General features: G+C 42.8%; 1 protein-coding gene across 1 annotated transcript in view; it reads left to right on the top strand.

The window, feature by feature from the left end:
* LOC115619181 (Golgi phosphoprotein 3-like) overlaps window positions 1-19312 on the top strand; it is a 44788-nt gene that overhangs the window by 6232 nt on the left and 19244 nt on the right. Inside the window, exon 2 of the mRNA XM_030511227.1 lies at window positions 14820-14951. Within this exon, the coding sequence (XP_030367087.1) occupies window positions 14820-14951 (132 nt within the window). The remainder of the gene's footprint in view (window positions 1-14819; window positions 14952-19312) is intronic.

Below are 19312 nucleotides of genomic sequence, written 5' to 3'. Positions count from 1 at the left end.
GACTTGAAGTTTCAATATTTTTCCCTTTGACATTGTCCTGGTTTCAGCCGTAAGAGTTATTTTTCTTCCTAGCAGCTGGTACAGTGCTGTGTTTTGGCTTTAGCCTGGAAGTAATGCTGATAACACACCGATGTTTTAGTTATTGCTAAGTAGCACTTACCCTGATCAAGGACTTTTCAGTTTCTCATGCTCTGCCAGTGAGGAGGGGCACAAGAAGCCAGGAGGAAGCAGAGACAGGACACCTGACCCAAACTGGCCAAAGGGGTATTCCATACCATGGCACGTCATGCCCAGTATATAAACTGGGGGGGAGTTACTTGGAAGGGACTGATCTCTGCTTGGGTCAGGCTGGGTATCGGTTGGTGGGTGGTGAGACGTTGTATCGTGCATCACTTGTGTTTTCTGAGCTTTCATTTCTTTCTCTTTTTTTTTTTTTGTTTCCTATTATTATCATTATTGTTATTGCTGGTATTCTTTCTATTATCACTATATTTGACTTTATTTATTAAACTGTTCTTCTCTCAACCCATGGGTTTTAGATTCTTTCAATTCTCCTCCCCATCCCGCCTGGGAGGGGGAAAGGAGGTGAGCAGGTGGCTGTGTGGTAGTTACCACCTGGGTTTAAACCACAACAGTCCTTTTTGGTGCCCAGTGTGAGGCACAAAGGGTTGAGATAACAACAGATCTGACCAGAGTGTGTCAAAACAAATTCATTATAAACATCCACTGCTTTGGTTTAATAGTCACGGGTCACAATGTTGATTCTTTTGCTCTCAGAGTTGTTGCACTTGGTCTCAGAGTGACATTATTTCATATCTTGCTTGCAGTATACATTCCCTGTTTTGGTGTTTCTTGCCTTTGGGGCTTGGGTAAGGTTCTTGTTTTGTTGTACTTTATAATAGTGGTTTGTGATGATATAATTGCTGGTCATGAAACTGATTTGGTATGTGTTCTCAGCATTGCCACCACCTCTATACTTTGGGAGCCATCTAATGGGAACTATTAATAATCATACCTTTTCCTTTTTCTCCTTGGAGAGCAACCGATGGAGGAGAAATCCCCCCACATCGCCCCCACCAGGCTATTTACAGCAACATTTGAGAATTTTGAAAATTTTGAATATTCTTGGGATGCTGAAACCAGCCTGGCCCTATTGCAGGAATGGGTATGTTGTTGAATATGGTTCATATTTTGCTTAGGGTTAAATAGCTACATGTGGCTACTCCAACCCACATGAGTAGCACTGCAGCTCGAAGGAGAAAAAGAGGGACTCAAACTCCATTGACAAGGAGTTTGGCTACTTCAACCCCTACAACATGCACTATAGCTACTCAAATCCCAGTAGCAAGAACTATGGTTACTCAAACCCCTGCGACAAGGACTGGAGCCACTTCAGTCTCCACAACAAACACTGTAGCTACTCAAACTCTGGCAACAGGCACCACAGTTATTTTTACCCCCATAACAAGCACTGCAGCCACTCAAACCCCAGCAGCAAGTACAGTGGCTATTCAAACTTTGGCAACAAGCACTGCAGCTGTTTTAATTCCTGTGACCAGTATTGCGACTACTCAAACCCTGACAACAAGCACGACAACCACTCAGACCCCAGCAACAGATAATATAATTGAACCAGAGAACCAACCTCTGTCAGTATCAGTTACCCCATATGCAAGAGGAAATGGAAATGTAAAACAACTTGTTCAGTGAAGGAAGACGAAGAAGGGCCAATACCAGGACTAGAGGGGGCAATACCAGGACTAGAGGGGGCAATACCAGAACTAGAGGAAGAGGCAGAACAAGAGGTAACTTCTCGATCCCTGTCCTTGACTGAGCTGCAGAATATGCAAAAAGATTTCAGCCATCGTCCAGGTGAGCACATCATCACCTGGATGCTCCGATCCTGGGACAATGGGACCAACATTCTTGAATTAGAGGGTAAAGAAGCCAAGCAGCTGGGATCACTTGCTAGGGAAAGGGGAATTGACAAGGAGATTGCAAAAGAGAAACAAATACTTAGCCTCTGGAGGTGGCTCTTGTTAGCTGTGAAGGAAAGGTATCTCTACAAGAAAAATGTTATATGTCGCCCAGGCAAGTGGACCATGATAAAGGACTCCAGTTCCTGAGGGAATTAGCCGTTCTAGAGATGATTTATCATAAGTCAGACACCGAGAAGACACTCATAGATCCAGATGAAGTCAAATGTACATGACCCATGTGGCGGAAATTTACACAGAGTGTGCTGTCATACAGCAACAATGAGCTGGAAGGAAGCAGCAGCAACAGTGGATGAAGTGAGTCATCAACTCCGGGAGTTTGAAGATGGTCTCGCCACCTCCATTATTTCAGCTGTGGAAAAACTCCTGTCCCAGTTCAAACAATTGAGAGACGATCTATCCAGCTCCCCATGTGTACAGACCTGCATCTCAGCTATTAACAGAAGGCACCCTACTGCCCGAGAGGGAAGAAATAGGAGGTACATGCCACGGGCCACCCTATGGTTTTACCTGCGGGATTACAGAGAACACATTAGAAAGTGGGATGGAAAACCTACCTCAGTTCTGAAGGAATGGTGTCATGATTTAAGCCCAGCCAGTAACTAAGAACCATGCAGCCGCTCACTCACTCCTCTCCTTCTTCCCTCCCCCCTGCTCCCAGAGGGATGGGGAGGAGACCCAAAAGAATGTAAATCCCACGGATTGAGATAACAGTCCAGTAACTAAAGTATAATACAAAACTGTTCTTATCTCAACCCGTGGGTTTTACATTTTTTTTTTATTCTCCTCCCCATCTCACCTGGGGATGGGGGGGAAGGTGAGATGAGTGAGCAGCTGTGTGGTACTTAGTTGCCTGCTGGGTTTAAACCATGACAGGGAGGGCAGACCTTGTCAAGTTACATGGTTTTGTGCAAGGTTAAAATTAGATGCTATGACATTGATCGGTAAAACTGAAGTGAGTCTCTTGATGGCAGAATAGTTGAAGTGGTGTGCACAAAGTAGTGATTTGAAAGATGTGCTTTTGCTAGGAAAGTAATTAAACACTGGGATGTCATTGTCCTCAGTTTCTTGTCTTGCTTTTTTCCCCCTGGTGTTTCTCTCTGCCACTTTAAGTACCTCTAAGAAAAGATACCTGAATACAAAACATGAGTCTTTTTCTCAGTATTGAGATAACTACTCAAAACAAGCATTCAGGTATTCTCGCTTCATGACACATACGGTATAAATGTTAGAAGTAAGCAGGCTCTTTGCCAATATATAATTTATACCAGGAGACTACTCAATTTGCTTTGCCTAATCCTACAAATGACATAAACTGACTTTCAGTGTTCTTCCATATTTGCTTTAGTTAGTCCATCTCAGGCTATGCATCTTTTGACAATTGTTTCTTCTCATTCTCATCTTAAAAGTAGAACTGAACTTTGTGTCTTTTACAGGTCTCCAAGTTGTATTTTTATTATGCTGGCATGTAAATTTTGTGAGGGTGAATATTTTCCAGTATGTTTGTCATCTGTGATTTCTGAGAACATACCATAAAAATAGTCTGCCATATATCAGAAAGAATAGATAGCAAGGAAGAAACCTTTGTTTGGGAAAGCTAGATAGTTGTTTCTGTATAAACAAAACAATAGTTCTATGTCTCAGAGCTTTTATATTGCTACCATCAACAGTATTTGGATGCCATCCATGCAGAAGTAATAAAAGTAATAGCAAACTCCAGCAGAGTTCAGGAAATATAGTTTTTCTATCTTTCAGCATCCAAGTAGAGCTGTCTGAAATATTGTAATGTACAGGCTACCTGTAAATTCAGAATTTACTGTTTGCTGAAGTGAAAGCTTTCTCTAATCTAGATTATGCCTCCTAGCTGAGAAACCCTGAAGTTAGGGGTTTCATGTCTTTTTAATAGACTGTCAGATATATTGCCTCAGAGCTAGGACTTTCAGACTCCTCAGCAGCTGTAATTGTCTATCTTGACTTTCTGTTAGTTTCCAGGATGGCCAGCTCCCCTTCTGATGGGGCTACCATGGCTAAAAAGGGTTAAAACATTTTGTTTCTGCTGTCTCTAAATTAAGTTTCAGAAATTGCATTCTTTACTAAATTTTGAAGTCTGTTTGTGTCTTTCATAAAAAAAGAATTTGGAATTTCCCGAGAACAGGGTTTCGGATAACTGGTGATGTTTCTTCTTCAGAAGGTTCTGCTTTGGTTTATTTCAGTTTGGTTACAATAGATCTTTTTATATGCTTTTAAGTAGAGGGTGCTGGGTGAGGGTTTAAGGAGTACCATTAAGTCTGAATATAAAATGAAAAGGCATTTAGAATAGAATCATAGAATAGTTTGGGTTGGAAGGGACCTCCAAAGGTCATCTAGTCCAATCCCCCCTGCAATGAGCAGGGACATCTTCAACTAGATCAGGTTGCCCAGAACCACATCCAGGGATGGCACATCCACCACCTCTCTGGGCAACCTGGACCAGGATTTTACCACACTCATTGTAAAAAATTTTTTCCTCACATCCAGCCCTAATCTCCCCTCTGTTAGTTTAAAACCATCACCCCTCATCCTATCGCAACAGGCCCTGCTAAGAAGTCTTTCCCCATCTTCCTTATAGGCCCCTTTTAAGAACTGAAAGGCTGCATAAGGTTATGGTTTTTTTTTTCCTTTTCTTTAGAAAGAGAAGTTTAGACTGGGCAGTGTTACATGCATTATCCCAGAGAAGTTTTGCTGTTGTGGTTCTTCATAAATGTAAATTGAGTCTGAGTCAGGGCCAAGACCTCTAAAACTGATTATGAGTCTATGTGGATCTGAGGATGGGACCGAGGGACCTGTTGTTGCTAAGATAAATAAATAATTTATTTTATGGTGAGCAAGCTATTGTAACCCTCAGCTCTCTTCACAGACTATTACATGGGTTTATGATGCTTTTTTAAAAGACTTATAAAACTGATTTCTATTTGCCATAGCTCTGTAGTCTGCAAAGTAATCTATAATAGCTTGAGACTCACTGGGTTAGATCAGGGAATGCGTTGGTAGCTACAGTCTATGTTGTGCTGTAGAAGGTTCTGTAAACAGGTGGCCTTAACCAAGGAAGTTAAACACATAAATTTTTACTTTTGTTTTTTAATTACCATATGTGTATCTTGAAGCCTTAGGGTTGGAACTCTGCAAGTGCTTCTTTTCTTTTCCTTTCTTTTGAATCAGATATTTTAATGGATTTTTCACTCTTCCCCACCCTTTTCTGGTCTGTGCCAGGTATGGTAGAACTGCTGCTCTCCTATTAGGAGTTAACTGAAAATTATAGAGAGAATGTATATTTCTGTAGTGGGAAGAGATTTTTAGTAACTCTTATGGGTAAAACAAAGAAAGTATTCTGAAATAAAACATTACATGGTCTCATAAAAGTATTTTGTCCTCACTTTTATGAAGTAAGTTTTTTTTTAACATTATCCATTAAAGAGACTTTCTCAATATTTTGAGGTGTGTAATGTCTATAAATGAGAAATGGCATCTGCAATTTAATTTGCACTTGAAATAGAGAAAATACCGAAATTTTTTTATTTTTTTTTTTTAATTTTTTAATAGAACTAGCTTGACAATTGTCTGGAAGCTGAGTAGAACAATGTAAGAGGTAACTGAATGATTGCTCCATTAAGGCTGGCTGTTGCTATTTTGTGCTTAAGTAAAATGATTTTGAAGTTTCATGCATGTTCTTAAAGCAGCATTGATTTGTGTAGAAATTGCTAACACACTTGGCACTGATCTTTGCCAAATATCTTCAGGCGGTCTGGTCATGTTAGAATCTTCTCATTCTGATTGTTTACATACTTAGTATATTATAGTGGTCATTACTCCAGTGCCTTTTGGGATCAGAGATGGAGAAAGTGTTGTCTTATCTGTCTTTAAAAAAAACATTTTTACAAATAATTTTTGATTTATGAAATCTTTTGATTTGATTCAGCCGTAAGAGTTATTTTTCTTCCTAGCAGCTGGTACAGTGCTGTGTTTTGGCTTTAGCCTGGAAGTAATGCTGATAACACACCGATGTTTTAGTTATTGCTAAGTAGCACTTACCCCGATCAAGGACTTTTCAGTTTCTCATGCTCTGCCAGTGAGGAGGGGCACAAGAAGCCAGGAGGAAGCAGAGACAGGACACCTGACCCAAACTGGCCAAAGGGGTATTCCATACCACGGCACGTCATGCCCGGTATATAAACCGGGGGGAGTTACCCGGAAGGCCCAGATCGCTGCTTGGGTGGGGCTGTGCATTGGTCAGCGGGTGGTGAGCAATTGTATCCTCTCCCCTTGTTATTTCCCTTATCGTTATTATCATTGGTGGTGGTAGTAGTGGTTTTGTATTATACCTTAGTTACTGGACTGCTCTTATCTCAACCCGTGGGAGTTACATTCTTCCGATTCTCCTCCCCATCCCTCCGGGAGGGGGGGGAGGAAGAAGGGGGGGAGTTGAGCAAGCGGCTGTGTGGTTCTGAGTTACTGACTGGACTTAAACCACAACACCATGTCATCATAAAAGGCTATTAGATTGGTCAAGCAAGATTTACCCTTGGTGAATCCATGCTGACTCCTCTTGATGACCTTCTTATCTTGTACATGCTTGGTGATGACCTCCAGAATGACATTAGTTCTTCATCTATGCAGGAGTTCTTATAATTTCTAGCAATCCTTATAAACATTTTTTTGTAAGTGCTAGAATCCTATTCCGTTTTAAGTATAGCTTTGTGAAGTTTGAGAGTCAGGGATCTTGGAGGCAAACTGGGAAAGTGTGTTGTTAGGGAATAATGTAAGTTAAAGTTTTAAGGGACGTTGGTAGGGCATTTCTATTCAGGGTCTCTTCCCTGTCCCTTCCTTTCCTGTCGGCTATGTGTATGAACCCTGCCTCCTGTTGCACTCTGCATGCCAGCATCTGTAGGAAACTGGATCCTAGTATATGTTTACACTGTTTTGTATGCAGATCTGAGATGGGGTTTTCTTACAGTAACTGGGAAGAAGCTGCAAGAGCTTGTGCTTTGCTCAGCGAAACTAGACCTAGTATATCCGTAAGGCTTACTTGCTTGTATGTATGCTAATATAATCATGTGGCTTCCCCCCCCCCCCCCCCACTCTTGGAGCAGAGACAAGAATAAGATGGCTGCTCACCATATATAGTGTACATTCTTTGCTATCTTGTCTGCACCATTTGCGTGAACAGGTCTAAGGAAATCCATGAGGGTCACAAAGATTCAGATCTTTATAAACCTGGAAGTGAAAAGTTAATGTATTATATGAGGTGGGGAAGGGGGCTGCAGTAGGAGAGAGAGTGTCACAGTTTGGTGGTGGGGAAATGCAGCTGAAGAGTCAATGTAAAAGCAGGGAGTGGAAGATAAGGTAGGTCGGGTAACACTGAGGCACAGGGCTGTTGTTAGGAGATGGACGGTATTTAATAAGTGAGTGTTTCAAGTGATTAATGGATAACTGAACAGGAAGATATACATGTGTGAGCTTGGGAATTGGGTAAGGGGCATGGGTAGAGGAGAAAGTGAATAAATGCTACAAGAAGTGGTGGGAGAGAAATGGTCTAATGAACATGGATTTTGGATAACTTATTCTTTAAGCAGAAAGAGGATCTTAGTCTTAGCTCTGTGCTTTGCCATATGTGAGTGGAAAGTCTGAGCTTACATGTTAACAAGTTTCTGTTCTAAACTTTATTTTCATTTCCCTTTATGCTTGTCTAGCAAAACTAGTTTTTACTTGAAAATTTCTAGGTCAGCTCTGACAAAAAATGCTTTTGTGCTGTCTTTGTGTAAACAAACATGACAGTTGTAAACATTCTTTTGATCTTTGAATCAATGTAGATTTAAAATTTTGTCTTGCGAGCTATTCATAGCTTAAAGTGCTATTCTAGTGTGATTGCTGTCAGATAAAAATAATTCCCTGCTTAGCAACTTCAATGAAATAACTATTTCATTGAGTTTGGATGTTTATAAAACTATAAAAGACTTGTAGGAAGACAGATAAAGCAAAAATATTTGGTGGTGTATTTGTGAGAATATAGTGCTGTTTAAGAGCATTAAACAGTGGAATGACTTGCATCTATAGTGATCTTTGATCTTCAATCTAAGTGTTTTGAGACTGTTACGTATTTGGAATATAATATGAGAACGGTGTTATAAACTTTTACCTTCCTATAAAAACAGTTGAACAGAAACATAGAAAAGAAGTTGGCCTTTGACTTTTCCAACCTGTGAGCTAGCTTAATTTGCCACCTTCTAGTTCTTGTCTGTGGAAAAAAAAAAGTTTCCTGTGTAAATAGTACATTATTCTATATTGCTATTCTCCCTCTATGTACATTATTATTCTGTCTACCCCTTTTCTTCACTGTCCATCTATGGTCTCTTTAATAGGCAGTAGTTCTATAATGCTGAGCATTATTGTTTCTTTTGTGCACCTTTTTATAGTTACGCTGTATGCCATTTAAAGTAGGTGTCAAGGAACTGTTTGCAATGTTGAAGATAAATGTCTGCTTTACTCTGTTTTGGGTACACCAGGAAGTTTGAGTTAATATAAAGGATAATTTAGGTAGACTGTTGTGTGCTAAGCTGACCTTCTGTGAAGGTTCCTTGAGTTGTCTGAGGTCTTTGCAGTAAGTGCCAAAAATGATCAGTCTATCTGCCTGAACTATCTGGAAAGATCAGTTTAATGGATTGAAAATGTTCAGGATGACATTGACTGTTATAGAATATCTTTTTCCTCACTGTTTAATAGCAGTATAATCTCTGCATATTGAGATATGATGTTCTTTCTCTTGTGGATCACCTGCAAACTCTGAGCCTGGGAAAAAAAAGGGGGGGGGGGGGAACCCAACAAACCGCCCCAAAACAGAAGGTGAGGCAGTATATATTCTATGATTTTAATGTCATTAGCCCACTAGAGCAATCAGTTCCATTTATGAAGACCATAATCTTTTTGAGCTGACTTTCAGGATCACTTCATAAAAATTGTTAGATGGTTGTGCAGTCTCTATCCTTGGAGGTTTTCAGGACTTGCCTGGATAGAAACCTGAACAACTTGATCTGACTTTATAGCTGAACCTGCTTTGAGCAGGAGGTTGAACTAGAGATCTCCTGTGGTCCCTTCCAAACTGAATTATCCTATGATCCTGTATTTCTTTGCACACCACAGCCTGAGGCCATGTATGTTGAATAACTGCTAGAGCAGAGGAGTTTACATCTGGCAATTGCTGCAGGGAGTGATGTAGTTAACCTCACTTCATTGAAAAACACTCACTTTAAAAATAAATTCCGTTTTCATTATTAAACAAGGGAAAAAAATTTCTAACAACACTTGAATTGCTAGCATAATAATATAACACTTTGTGTGAATAGAAAGAAGTGTATAGTTATGACACAGCTGTTTATCCAATAGATTTTTAGTTTGCATATGTGTTGTCTGATTTAAAAAAATATTTTTATGTAAAGAGGTTATTTGATTGAAGATAGTAGAATGTAGGAGTCATCTTTTTTTCTTTGGTTGGTTTTTTTGTTTGTTTGTTTTTATTTTTTGGGGTGTTGAGTTTTTGCTTGGTTGGTTTGTTTTTTCCCATCAAGTATGTTTTTTGGCAAAGAAATGTGTGATGCCAACCAAAATCTTAATTTATAGAATGGCTGACTTATGAGAGTAGCTGCTACGTGCAAAGTATCAGCTCTGAGTAGATCAGGCTGATTAGATAACTTCTCAAATGCCTTTCCAACTTTGTATTTATGGCCTTTAAAATAAATGTGACATATTTCAGTAATTACTTTCTAGAGATTCAGAGCTTGTGTAGAATTTTTAGAAGTATTGGTCATCTATATAATACAGCTCTTGAAAATAGCTAAGTGCTAAATGGAAACAAATCTTATCATGTTCCTGGAAATCTCTCTCCCCTGATGAAGACCATAGCAAGGCAGGCTGTCCCCCTGCAGCCCGTGGAGGTTAATGGTGGAGCAAATATCCACCTGCAGCCTGTGGAGGACCCCATGCCAGAGCAGGTGGATGCCCAAAGGAGACTGTGACCCTGTGGGAAGCCTGCACTGGAGCAGGCTCCTGATGGAACCTGTGGACTTGTAGAGAGGGAGGAGCCCACGCTGGAGCAGCAGGTCTTATGACCTTGTGGGGGACCCATGCTGGAGTAGTCTGTTCCTGAGGGACTGCACCATGTGGAGTGGACCCATGCTTGAACAGTTTGTGAAGAACTGCAGCCCATGGGAAGGACCCACATTGGAGAGGTTTTTGGAGGACTGCCTACAGCGTGGAGGGAACCCACGCTGGAGAAGGAGAAGAGTGTGAGGAGTCCTCCCCCTGAGGAGGCAAGGCCAGGCTGGGCAACCTGATCTAGCTGAAGATGTCCCTGTTCATTGCAGAGGGGTTGGACTAGATGACTTTTGAAGGTCCCTTCCAACCCAAACTATTCTATGATTCTATAAGGAGCAGCAGAGACAAAGTGTGATGAACTGACCGCAATCCCCATTCCCCATCCCATCCCCTGTGCCACTCAGAGGAAGGAGGTAGAGAATTTGGGAGTAAAGCTAAGCCCGAGAAGAAGGGAGGGGGTGGGAGGAAGGTGTTTTTAAGATTTAGTTTTTATTTCTCATTATCCTGCTCTGATTTAACTGGTAATAGATTAAATTTTCTTTTCCCCAAGCTGAGTCTGGTTTGCCCATGGCAGTAACTGCTGAGTGATCTCCCTGTCCTTATCTCAACCCAAAAGCCTTTCATTATATTTTCCACTCCCTCCCGTCCAGCTGAGGAGGGGAGTGGTAGAGTGGCTTTGGTGGGCACCTGGCATCCAGCCAGGGTCAACCTGCCACAACAACATGCATCGAGTTTTAGAAATATAGGTTTTCAAAGGTTTAAAATGAGAAAAACAGTAGCTGTTCCAAATATTTCCCTGAAAACTTTTGTCTTTTGGTTTGCTGTATTCAAGCTACAAATCTGTTCTGTGCTTTGTGCTGTTTGCCACATTTCATAGAATCATGGAATAATTTCAGTTGGAAGGGACCTTAAAGATCATCTAGTTCCAACCCCCCTGCCATGGGCACAGATACCTCCCACTAGACCAGGTTGCTCAAAGCCCCATCCAGCCTGGCCTTGAACACTTCCAGGGATGGGGTATCCACAACTTCTTTGGGCAAACTGTTCCAGTGACTCACCACCCTCACAGTAAAGAACTTCTTCCTAATATCTAATCTAAATCTACCCTCTTTCATTTTAAAGCCATTCCCCTTTGTCCTATCCCTATATGCCCTTGTAAAAAAGTCCCTCTCCAGCTTTCTTTAGGCCCCTTTTTAGATATTGGAAGGCTGCTATAAGGTCTCCCCAGAGCCTTCTGTTCTCCAGGCTCCCATTTCCTTCCAGAGGGGGTGTAAGAGGCTGTATCGGTGAAAACACCACCGCCACAGCAGGATGTCTGGCTCAACATTGCTATGGCAGGAAGACCGACATTGACACCACCGCCACAGCAGGGTGTCTGGCTCAACATTGCTATGGCAGGAAGACCGACATTGCCGATACCACTGCCACAGCAGGATGTCTGTCTCCACATCGGTATGGCAGGAAAACCGACACCACCCCCACAGCAGATGTTCGTGAAGGATATCTGTCTCCACATCGCTCACCAATTGACACCTTGGTGCAGGATGTTTGCCTTAGGGAACCACGGGGGGGAGAAGACCCCCTAGTGACAGTATTGGGCATGTGCACCATCACCGGGTGGAGGATGTGGTTGCAACTCTATAAAAGAACGGCACCAACCAGCATAGAAGGAAGAACATCTCCCCCACTGGACTTGGAACTAATCGGACTGTCGGGACGCCACAGCTCCAGGGTGGTAGCTATTGCTATGAACCTTTTTATTCTTTCCTCTTACTTTCCTTCTTTTCTCTCTCTCTCTTTCTGATTCTTTCCTCTTGCTTTCCTTCTTTTCTCTTTCTCTCTCTCTCTCTTTCTGATTCTTTCCTCTTGCTTTCCTTCTTTTCTCTTTCTCTCTCTCTCTCTCTCTCTGGAATTTGTTGGTGGGCATTTGTTGCTGGGCAAATAAAGTTCCTTGGCGCTTGACTCCGTTTTGAGTCTTAATTCTCTTCCCGAGAATACGAGTAAAACCACGCTCCGGCCTTTGACCGGTGTGCGACATTTCAATTGGCGTCACGGACAGGATTCTCGGTGAAACAGAAAGTGCCCAGGTGCTTTTTGAGAGACTCTAATATGTGTGTGTGTGTGTGTTGAACAAGAGACGAGTAAAAGTGTGTCCTCCTGAGAGTGAAGAGGGGGAATAGTAAATTTACAGTGTGGCCCTCTCAGGACGAAATAACCCCTCTTTGATGCAATTAGTGCACGTCTCTTTGATGAAATTAGAAGGTGTGTCCTCCTGAGAGCGAAGAGGGGGAATAGTGAATTTATGGTGTGGCCCTCTCAGGATGAAATAACCCCTCCTTGATGCAATCAATCAGTGCACGTCTCTGATGAAATTAAAAAGTGTGTCCTCCTGAGAGTGAAAAGGGGGAATAGTGAATTTACGGTGCGGCCCTCTCAGGATGAATAACCCCTCTTTGATGCAATGAGTACCCGTTCATCTACAGATGTTCGTGATGTTGTCCCCACTGACCTATGGGGTGGAGATTTGTATAAACTGGATGACTTTTTGGAAATTTATCATGCTCGCCCATCTCCCCAAGGGCAAGAATGGGCAAAAAATCATTGGTTCCAACTGCAGACTATAGTGGATAGGATAATGATATTGCAAAAGGAGGCTAAAGTTAAGCCCAGAAAGGGAAAATCTATAATTTGTGCAGTTTTGGGAGCAAGTTTGGCAACAGCCATGGAAGATAGGAGGCAAAGACTGTGTCAAGATGATGCTGTGGTAGACTCCCTGAAAATGGTAGTCAGAATGCTGAGAGCGCAATTAGAAGAGACCAAACAGTTGTTAGAGGAGGAAAGAAATCAGAATACTTTACTAAAGGAAACCTTAAGAGGAGAATTGTGGAAAGAAAGTGACTCGTTTGGGGAGGTGGAGTCAAAGTTAAAAGAGAGAGGAATTAGGCAAATATATCCCCAGGGGGATTTACAGAGAGCAAAAGATGCAGTAGAAAACCCTCCTTGTGGCGTATGTAAGGCACGGACTCAGAGCATCTTCATGCAGCGAATCACTTTATTGCCTATTGCTCTAACTTTTATGCCAAACTATTTTATCACATCATGATTAGTTCCTGGTTTACAGTTTTGTTTTTTCCAACATTCTTTGTCGTTTCACAAACAGTCCCAGAATAGCCAGTTCCTTATCTTTCTGTTCTCCTACTCCTGTCCAGCTGGGTTGCTCTGCTTAATCACACAGTGTACTTTGCTTCTTCTTTAACTCTTTCTTCTCCAGCCAAGCAGTTACTTCTCTTTGGCAATAATGAAATAGTTTCCATCCTCTCCTACACCTCCTCACATGTATCCCCTAGTCAAGACTCAGTATTTGTACGAGTCAGACAGCGACAATCGTCCCCTCCTGTTTCCTTCCAGAGGGGGCCCACATTTTCCCCCTTCCTTTTATCCCCGATGTACCTACAGAAGCTTTTCTTGTTACCTTTAATATCCTTGGCCAGATTGAGTTCTGTCAGGGCTTTAGCTTTCCTAACCTGATCCCTGGCTGCTCTGATTATTTCTCTGTATTCCTCCCAGGCTACCTGTCCTTGCTTCCACCCTCTGTAGGCTTCCTTTTTATGCTGGAGTTTGCCCAGGAGCTCCTTGTTCATCCACCAGGCCTCCTGGCGTTCTTGCCTGAGTTCCTTTTTGTTGGGATGCATCGCTCCTGAGCTTGGAGGAGGTGAGCCTTGAATATTATCCAGCTTTCTTGGGCCCCTCTTCCCTCCAGTGCTTTATCCCATGGGACTCTACCAAGCAGATCCCTCAGGCGGCCAAAGTCCATTCTCCTGAAGTCCAGGGTAGCGAGCTTGCTGTGCACCCTCCTCGCTGCCCTAAGGATCTCAAACTCTACCATTTTGTGATCACTGCAGCCAAAGGCTACCCTCCAGCCTCACATTCCCCACCAGCCCCTCCCTGTTGGTGAGGACAAGGTCCAGCATAGCCCCTCTCCTCATTGGTTCCTCTGTCATTTGGAGAAGGAAGTTATCGTCAATGCATTCCAGGAACCTCCTGGATTGCTTGTGCCCTGCTGTGTTGTCCCTCCAACAGATATCGGGGTGGTTGAAGTCCCCCATGAGGACCAGGGCTTGTGAACGCAAGGCCGCGCCTATCTGTCTATAAATGACCTCATCCACTCAGTCTTCCTGGTCGTGTGGCCTGTAGCAGACTCCCACTGTAATGTCACCTGTCCTTGCCCTTTTAATTTCCAGTCTACTCCATATTTTATGTAATATCGATTTTTTTCAAGTTGTTATTACTTCATTGGTGCTGTATTGTTTACGAATATAAAATCATGTTAATATTTCTTTGGAAACTTGAATAAGCCTGTGTGATATTGGTAATACCAAATGCTCGATGTCTTAAAAATGTAATAAGTTTATTTTGACTTCATATAGACTACACTTTATATCTCACAATTCTTGATATCTTGCTGTTTTGTATCACTTTTCTGAAGTTTCCCTGCTCTTCAAAGAGCAGAGACTAAGTGTCAAAACTAATAGGGGAGGATTCTGTTTACTCTTTCATGTTTTCAGTACAGAAATGGTAGTTGACTAGGGATGGTACTTCAGAAGTGTATGAGGGCCAGAGAACTGCTTAAAGAAGCCTCTTTTTCTATTTGCTTTCAGGTGGAGGTGGAAATATCTTACTGTCTTTCATTCTTCACAGGGTTACACATCATTCTGGAATGATTGCATCTCCTCGGGATTGCGCGGTTGTATGTTAATTGAATTGGCATTGCGAGGGCGTCTTCAGTTAGAGGCTTGTGGAATGAGGCGCAAAAGTCTATTATCAAGAAAGGTAAGTGAAGAAAAAGGGTCACGTTTACTTCTGTGTTATGCTCCAGGCAATACAGTAGCTATAAATTACAACTGGTTGTAAGAAAAAGACTTTTTTTTTCTTTCTTTATATGGGAATAGGAATTCTGAGTAGTGACCTAAGTTATATGCAGAGAGTTATTGCCTAAAGAGTTTAAATGGTGAGCTGAAGTGCCTTGTAAAATCTTCTGTTCTCTGCTCCTGTTTGTTCTCTTGATGTGTTCCTGCTGCTGTTGGGAACCTAGCACAGTTGGCAGTGGCTCTGGTCAGGGTGCAGTGGCAGCAGTTGCTGTTGAGAGCCAGTAGCACCAGTTGTAATCTGCTGAAGGAATTGGATTTTGCAGTGTTGGTGGGCTGGGGCTGAGAGTGATGGCTAACTGACAGCCTGCCAGATGTATCCTGCAAGTCACCAGTTTAATTCTGGTGTACAGAGTGTTGCAGCTAGTGTTTGCAATGCATGGGAAGGTAATGATCCTTGTACCTCAGGCCCCTGAGAACACAAAACTGTATCTAGTTTAAGCATGTGACTGGTGTGTTAAATTTGTTGCACTCACTGACCTTTAAGATGGGCACATTTTTAAGGTTCTTTATTGAATTAGGCTGAAGGTTTAAAGTGCCTTAATTTATTACTTTTGCCACTTGATTTTTTCCTTACTACAGAATGTGCAAAGTCACACTGTTTGAAGAATTTTACTTCATCAGCATCAGATGATACTTTTAAAATAAGTTTATTGAAAACATAGTCAAATGTTGTCTATCCATCACAAATAAATTCTCTTTTATGGCACATTTCTCTGTCAATACTATCCCTTGGTAATTATTTTAAAGGTAAGCTTACAAATTCCCTAACCTTCTCCCAGCTTCTTTCTCTTCTGAAGAATCGAATCTCTATTCAGACAAACAGCTCCTACTTCTTTTAGCTTCATTTAAGCATATTCGGCATTGATTAGTTTGCACTTTTTTCCCCCTCTCCAAATCTTTTGGCTCCTTAGGCATTCAGGAATGTTCTTTATCAGTTAGTTTCATTCTACAAAAACCTTGTCGGTTCTAACTGAAATTTCAACTGTGTCTTTTCAGGAAAATGGAAAAATAACCTGTTCATATCTTCAATAAAGAATACAAGCAAAATTATTCTTTTCCTTTTTTTGGGTTTTTTTGGGTTTTTTTTTTTTTGGTGGTGTTTTTTTTTTTTTCATTTTTAATTTTATAATGTGAATTTTGGGAGTGGGTTGGTGTGTTTGTTTCCATTTTTATTTTTTCCCCCATTGTTTAAGGAGCGCTAAAAGCTACCCAATATTAAATGCTTTGTTCTTCCTGCTGGCAGATCCCCTAGTGTTAACCAACCAGCTGGCTTTCCACAATACGGCAGGATCCATAAGTAAACAAGGCATATTGCTTCTCACTTTCTGACAGTTTATTAGATGGTGGGGCCTCTTCAGCACACATCACCTCCTCCTCTGGTGACATTCCAAAATCTTTGCCTTCTGGCCAGTCCATGATGACTTCTAGAATTCCTGGATGACTGGGATTTTGCTGTGTAATTAGTGCGGCCCATTTACTCCATGTAGCATCAGTTGTGTGATGTGTAGAGGAGACCCTGCCTTTGAACATCCAGCCCAGCACAGGCAACCGGGGTGCCAGGAGGAGCTGTGCTTGAGTGCCAATCACTTCTGAAGCAGCTCGAACCCCTTCATAGGGTGCCAGTATCTCTTTTTCAGTGGGAGTGTAGCTGGCCTCGGGTCCTCTATATCCCTGACTCCAAAAGCTGAGGAGTCGACCTCGAGTCTCCCCTGGAGCTTTCTGCCAGAGGCTCCAGGTAGGACCATTCCTACACCCCGGCTGCGGTTAGAGCACATTTTTCATGTCTTGCCTGGTCCGGACTGGTCCAAGGGCTACTTCATGAAGTCTCTCTCGTTTAATTTGTTCAAAGGCTTGTTGTTGCTCAGGGCCCCATTTTAAAATCATTCTTCTTCCAGGTCACATGATAGAGAGGGTTCACAATCAGACTGTAATTTGGGATGTGCATTCTCCAGAACCCCACAACACCTAAGAAAGCTTGTGTTTCTTTCTTGTTAGTTGGTGGAGACATTACTGTTATCTTGTTGATCACATCTGTGGGGATCTGGCGACGTCCATCTTGCCATTTTCTTCCCAAAAATTGAATCTCCTTTTCAGGTCCCTTGACCTTACTCCGTTTTATGGCAAAATCGGCCTTCAGAAGGATTTGGATTATTTTCCTCCCTTTCTCAAAAACTTCTTCCACTGTATCACCCCACACGATAACACCATCAATGTATTGCAGGTGTTCTGGAGCTTGCCCCTGTTCCAGTGCAGTCTGGATCAATCCATGGCAGATGGAAGGGCTGTGTTTCCACCTGTGGGGCAGTCGATTCCGAGTGTACTTTATGCCCCTACAAGTATAAGCAAACCATGGCCTGCACTCTGCTGCCAAAGGAATTGAGAAAAATGCATTGGCAATATCAGTTGTGGCATACCACTTGGCTGCCTTTGACTCCAGTTCATATTGAAGATCTAGCCTGTCTGGTACGGCAGCACTCAATGGTGGTATGACTTCATTCAGGCCACGATAGTCTACTGTTGGTCTCCACTCTCCATTAGACTTTTGCACTGGCCATATGGGGCTATTAAAGGGTGAGCGGGTCCTGCTGATCACTCCTTGGGTCTCCAGTCAACAGATCAGCTTACGCATGGGAATCAGGGATTCTCAATTGGTGCGATATTGCCGCTGGTGCACTGTTGTGGTCGCGATTGGCACTTGTTGTTCTTCGACCTTCAGCAACCCCCCAACAGAAGGATCCTCTGAGAGACCGGGCAAGGTGGACAGCTGCTTTATTTCCTCTGTCTCCAAGGCAGCGATACCAAAAGCCCATCTATACCCTTTTGGGTCTTTGAAGTACCCTCTCCTGAGATAGTCTATGCCAAGGATGCATGGAGCATCTGCACCAGTCACAGTAGGGTGCTTTTGCCACTCCTTGCCAGGTAGGCTGATTTCAGCCTCCAGTACAGTCAACTCTTGGGATCCTCCTGTCACTCCAGAAATACAAATGGGTTCTGTCCCTTGACAGTTTGACAGCATCAGGGTATGCTGTGCACCGGTATCTCCTAGAGCCTTATACTTCTGTGGGACTGGTGTGCCAAGCCATCTGATCCACACAGTCCAGTAAACCCGATCGTCCCTCTCCTCCACCTGGCTGGAGGCAGGGCCCCTCTAATAGTGATCATAAGATTCTCCACTCACGTCTTGTAGAAAGGGATTAGTATTCCTTATCACAGGAGTTGGAGTAAAATCAGCTCTTCCACCCCATCTGGGAAGCTGCTTACCAGAGACTGGAGCAGCAGCTTTCCTGGGAGGATCATCCTTGACCATTGTTCTCCTCTTCAGTTCACGCACCCGTTCCCCCAGAACTGAGGTAGGTTTTCCGTCCCACTTTCTCACGTCTTTTCCGTGATCTCGCAGTTAAAACCATTGGGTGCCCCATGGCGTGTACCTCCTATATGTTCTCTCGGGCTATAGGGCGCCTTCTTTTAATACAATTGCTCACCACCCTCCAACCGATACCCAGCCCGACCCGAGCAGTGATCTGGGCCTTCCGGGTAACTCCCCCCAGTTTATATACTGGGCATGACATGCTGTGGTATGGAATACCCCTTTGGCTAGTTTGGGTCAGGTGTCCTGTCTCTGCTTCCTCCCTGCTTCCCCTCCTCCCTGGCAGAGCATGAGAGACTGAAAAGTCCTTGATCGGGGTAAACATTACTTAGCAACAACTAAAAACATCAATGTGTTATCAGCACTGTTCTCAGACTAGAGTCGAAAACACAGCACTGCACCACCTACTATGAAGGAGAAAAATGACTGCTACATCTGAACCCAGGACAACCTAACACTGCCAAGTCCAGAACTAAACAATGTCCCTAAGCGCCACATCTATACGTCTTTTAAATACCTCCAGGGATGATGACTCCACCAGTTCCCTGGATAGCCCGTTCCAATGCTTGATAACCCTTTCAGTTAAGAAATTGTTCCTAATATCCTGTCTAAACCTTCCCTGGCACAACTTGAGGCCATTTCTTCTTGTCTTATTGCTTCTACCTTGGGAGACGAGACTAACACCCACCTCACTACAACCTCCTTTCAGGTAGTTGTAGAGAGTAGTACGGTCTCCCCTGAGCTTCCTCTTCTTCAGACTAAGCAACCCCAGTTCCCTCAGGTGCTCCTCATAAGTCTTGTTCTCTAGAAGCTTCACCAGCTTTATTGTTCTTCTTTGAACATGCTCCAGCACCTCAATGTCTTTCTTGTAGTGAGGGTCCCAGAACTGAACACAG

The sequence above is a fragment of the Strigops habroptila genome, chromosome W, assembly GCF_004027225.2.
Source record: "Strigops habroptila isolate Jane chromosome W, bStrHab1.2.pri, whole genome shotgun sequence".
Taxonomy (NCBI): Eukaryota; Metazoa; Chordata; class Aves; order Psittaciformes; family Psittacidae; genus Strigops; species Strigops habroptila.
Note: the sequence above shows the minus strand (reverse complement) of the source record. Positions and strands in the feature narration are given on the sequence as shown.